This window comes from Plectropomus leopardus, unplaced genomic scaffold (genome assembly GCF_008729295.1).
Source record: "Plectropomus leopardus isolate mb unplaced genomic scaffold, YSFRI_Pleo_2.0 unplaced_scaffold21230, whole genome shotgun sequence".
Classification (NCBI taxonomy): domain Eukaryota; kingdom Metazoa; phylum Chordata; class Actinopteri; order Perciformes; family Serranidae; genus Plectropomus; species Plectropomus leopardus.
In genome coordinates, this window is record NW_024622973.1 from 1 (window position 1) to 5,202 (window position 5,202).

The following is a 5,202-nucleotide window of genomic DNA, read 5'->3' on the forward strand; positions in this document are numbered from 1 at the left end:
GAGATCAACGCATTCATCGCCACCAACACCCAGGACAAGATCAAGGACATGGTGAAGGACCTGGACCCTGAGATGGCCATGGTGCTGATCAACTACGTCTACTTCAGAGGTAACCCGGCTAACAACTTCTGGTTCAAAAATGTTCAGAAAATCCTACAATGTTTTAGTTTTTTTGTGGTTCCCAGAACGTTTTTCTTAAAGCTAGAGTAACATCATCTAAAACCATCAAAAATGTTAAAAATAAGTATTTTATCATCAACATATCACATTAGATTACATTTTCATTAAATATGTTGTGTAATCTCAGGCCTCAGTGACATGCTCTGAATATTGCTTTGAAAACGTTCTTTCTTTGTTCTCATGTAACATTGTGAGAACGTTTATTTTAAAAAAACATTCTCTGATTTGTCACCAAAACATCCTCAGAATATCACAGTTCAAACGTTACGTCTTAGTCAGCATTTAACCTCTCAGGAACATTATCAGAAACATTCTTAAAACGTTTTTTGAACATTAGATAAAAATGTTTTCTTTAAAACATTATTGCAACTTGAAGGTAACGTTAACCTATGCAGATGAACTCTGACAGGAATCGGCCCGTGCAGGCTGCTCTGATGAGCACACAGAGACATGCACGCGTCAATATCAGCCGCACTGCAAACTGTTCGCTCATATTTAAAATGAACTCTCTGTCATAACTGTATCCAAAAATAATCCAACCTCTGCACAGGACAGCACCTCGGGGGTGCACTCATCGCCATCAATATTTATTTGCCCCCCCTCAAATAAAAACCCTGAAAGTAGCAGAGGAAGTTTATTTTAACGAAATGAAAGACACATGACTGTAAATTAATGTAGAAAAGGCACACATTGGTGCACAGAATGCACCTTTAATGCTCAACATTTTGGGAGATGAACACTTAATCCCACATTTCAAGCGCACCTGCAGATTACATTTTTACTCTAAGGGCCACAGAGTTGCATTTAACCCTTTAAAACCTGAGCAAATATGGCTTGATTTCATTCAAAAACACAAAAAAGAGCCGAGCAATTTAACAAGAAATGGCTCAAACATTGGCAGAAAAACTAATAAAAAATTACTGGAAAATAAGCAAAAAACACAAAAACAACAACAAACAAAAACACACACATATAATGTACTGTATGTATGTATATATAATGTAAATATGGTTTTAATCATATAATGAAGAGAATTAGAAATATAGTTTTCTGGCAATTTTCTCCTCATTTTCGATCATTTTCTTGTCAGCTTTGACACATTTTTTTGCAGCTTGCGGGCATTTCCTGCCAAGTTGTTTGGAAGTTTTTGGAAAGAAATCAAACCAGTTTTTTTTTTTTTTAGTTTCAGAGCTTTAAATGCGAGAAGAAAAACATCCAAATGCAAACTGATGTCCAGGTGTTACAGGCAGTAGAAGAATCATTTGAGCTGACGTGGTTTCGCCTCTCCGCTGTCTCGTGCAGGTCAGTGGGAGAAACCCTTCGATGGCAACTTCACACACAAGGCGGACTTCCACGTGGACGAGACCACCAAGGTGGAGGTGGACATGATGAAGAGGACGGGTCGCTACGACTTCTACAACGACGACGGCAACCACACCACCGTCATCATGCTGCCCTACAAAGGAAACACGTCCATGATGATCGTGCTGCCCGATGAGGGAAAGATGCAGGAGGTGGAGAGCTCCATCAACAAGGAGCACATCCGGCACTGGCACGACTCGCTCTTCAGGAGGTGAGAGACCGGTCTGGCTCAGATGTTTTGGGGCGTGTTGGACTTTTATGCATCACAGAGGCTGAAGAAATGCTTAACCCTCTGTGGTGCCCAGTATGCTGCCAGCTGGTAAAAAAAGTTTATACTGTGTTTTTATATTTTTTTGTCATAAACTAGATAAAGTAAACATAATTTAAAGACATTTAAAGAAGAAATTATGGTGTACATTTTTGGTTACATGAAGAAAGTTATCTAGAATAATTTGCAGAGATAAAAAGAAAATGACTGTAAACCTAAAAACACGAAACCTGTCGTGGTGGGATTCTATAATGGTACGATGTTTAAAGGCAGCTTTGCGTTTTAGTAATTTAATTATTCATTTTCAAAGTAAGCACATTAACCCTCTAAAACCGGAGCAACCTGGCTTGATTTCTTTCTTTCAAAAAGAGGAAAGAGGGCAATGAGCAACTGAAGACATGGTGCAAAAAACAGCAAAAAATTGATTAAAAACTGAAGCCTACAAGAAATTACCTGAAAGTTCGCACAAAAATAAAAAAAAAAATAAAATAAATTTAAAAAAAAATAAACAAATGAACAAAGTGTTAGAGAACAATTATCATTTTAATAATAATATTAATATGTTTATTGTGCAACAGTTTTAATTGTATCTTTTTAATTATGTAGTTAATTAAATTATTTTTTCACTCTTTTTTTGATAATTTTCCCATGATTCTCTCTTTTTCTTTTTCTCTCTCTCCCTCAGTTTTTTTCCAGGTAATTTTCTTGTCAATTTTACTAATTTTTTGCCAAGTTGCGATTTGCTTTTATTCCCATGTTTTTGAAAGACGTCAAACCAATTCAGAAGTTTAAATTCCTATAAAAGTTTTCTGAGAAAACTGCTGATCAGGTTTCAAAAGGTTAAACAATTAAAAAATAAACGTTACTCATCTATTTTTTTTTTCAGGAAAAAACGTGCTCAGACCATTTTGTGGAGAAAGTTAATGTAGCTGAATCACGTGACGGGGCCCCATAAAGGGGCCTCCAGAGCGTCACGCTGCAGCACAAACAGCTGCTGGCCTCCTGAGGGCCCGCGCGCTTTCTTAAAGCCATCAGAACCGAGGACGCGTTTTGTGAGTGTAAACAGCAAAAAAACTGTGTTATCTCGAGGCAACACGGCACCATCGAGGGTTAAAGGTTGATGTGTGTTTTTTTGGTGCATCGTGAGCAAACAGGCTCGACGTCGTCTGTATATTATAATATTATATTATATTTAGTATTACGGTCGTTTGACGCTGGAGGTGTTCTGTGTTTCGCAGCTCTGTGGAGCTCTCTCTGCCAAAGTTTTCCATCTCCGCTGACGCCTCCCTGGACAGCACGCTGAAAGAAATGGGCATAACCAACGCGTTCACAGACAACGCAGATTTCTCTGGCATGTCTGACGAGGTCAAGCTCAAAGTCTCAAAGGTAGGAACAGCAAACATGCCCCGCACATGTTTGTCATGTGTGATGAAATGACGCTGACTCACCGGACACGGCGTCCACAAGCGTCACTTACATTTCATAAGTTTTTATACTTTTACCAAGATCAGCTTTTAACCAAATTTAAGATTTTTGGACAATTTATGTTTTGCAAAAGCCTTGCAGGTAAACTTAAAGGTAACTACGCGGCCTCGAGGTCAAAGGTTTTGTTTGGTGGTGCACATATCAATCTGAAAAATTTTGAAGACTTTTTTAATGCACCACTTTTGACTTTTACTGATTCAATTTGTTCGCTGTAAAAAAAACTCTTTGTTTTAACTTAAGAAAAGTTTGTGTCCAGGCTGCCTGAAATTTAAAAGTTATATTATCACAAAATCAACTCTCAAGTTCTGTCAACCCAGACTCTGACTTTTACATGTTACAAAAGTTATTCTGTTTTTTTACAGTGTTGGTGAAATGTCTCTTTATTCTAAATAGGGAAAAAAAGTCATTAAAGTGAGTTTAAAGAAAAATTATCAGTTATTATGTTCAGTGATTTTGAGAAAAAGAAATGAAAAGATCTGAGATTAAATTAGGTAAAATGTTTGTGGCAAAAAAAATATATATATATATAATTAAATTTACTGCATTTTAAGACTTTTTAAGGACCTGCAGAAATCCTGTGGGGATGTATGGGGTTTTTTGTTTTTTTTTTATTTAGATTTTAATTTTTAGTTTTTAGAAGAGAAGGACTTTGGTTTATGTTAAAGTCAGAACATTTCTTGAGTAGAAGTCTGAAAGTATGTGATGTTTACTGAAATATAAATTTATGATATCAAATGTATTCAAGTACTGAAAGTAAGGAAAAATATTGTCATAAAAAAGCAAAAAGTTTATTTCTTGACAACAAACTACCCTAAAAATGTAGCGTACATTATATTTTGGGAGGATTTTTTATTTATTTAATTTTTTAATTTAATTTTTAATAACTTAGATGCCATGAAGAACAAACTTGTAAAAGTAACTTAAATTAAGTACTGATACTCCCAAAAATACTTGACAAAGTATTATTAGTTTGTTAAAATACACAGCTGCAGCAAAGACACGTTGTTCGCTGCAGTTTTCCAAAAATCTTGGCCCTGACTCGAACTCCGCCTCCTCCTGTTCCCCCGCAGGTGTCCCACCAGGCCGTGCTGAGCGTGGACGAAACAGGAACAGAGGCAGCGGCCGCCACCACCATCGAGGTCATGCCCATGAGCATGCCCCAGACCATGACCCTGGACAGACCCTTCCTGGTCTTCATCCTGGAGCACTCGACCAGGAGCGTCCTCTTCATGGGAAAGATCAACAACCCCGCGGCCATGTGAAGACGCCCGGGGTACGTGAGCGCTCCTCACGCTTTCACACCGCAGGACGTGAGCTCATTTTACCCCGTCGACACGTCACGGTGATATTAGGAGCATCGGGGGGATGATGAATGTGGGAGAGTTTGACGAATAAGACAACAGATCCATCATCAGAAATGTCAGCGCATTAATCCGCCTGCAGTCTGCCAGCGTGACACATTTATTGCCGTCTGTCATCTGAGCCCTGATAGGTGTATAAATGTCTGAACGCATCGTTATATATTGTGTCCGGTCGATACAGATAATAAAAACATTAGTAGATCTAACACTTAAACCATCTGCTCACACGCAGCTGACGTGCCATCGCTGTTTCCACATGCTGAAGAGAAATAAAAGCATAAACTGCAAAAACATTTTGGTATTTTAATCTTGAATCCAATTATTTTGAATATGTTTGACACACTTAATGCTGGATTATAGAGAGAAGGTGATTCTTTTTTAAATTGCTTGAAATGACGTTTGAACGAGTCTCGAGTGTCATGTGATGTCTTTAATTGTGTGAAAGTGAATCCTTTGAAACCTGCAGTGACATTCATCACCTTCATCGTGCTGCTTTCAGACGCCTTTCACGAGTTTTTAAAGCACTGATGCAAAGTGATGTCATTT

The 5,202-nt window shown here is 37.9% G+C and overlaps 1 protein-coding gene across 1 annotated transcript; it reads left to right on the forward strand.

Annotated features, from left to right (window-relative positions):
* Window positions 1-3: 3 nt before the first annotated feature.
* LOC121965696 (alpha-1-antitrypsin homolog) lies at window positions 4-4,949 on the forward strand (the record flags this gene model as incomplete). Its single annotated transcript, XM_042515823.1, has 4 exons — window positions 4-109; window positions 1,483-1,753; window positions 3,049-3,196; window positions 4,366-4,949. Coding segments are annotated over 4 exons (717 nt in total), but the record flags the coding sequence as incomplete, so codon positions are not given.
* Between the last annotated feature and the right edge of the window lie 253 nt (window positions 4,950-5,202).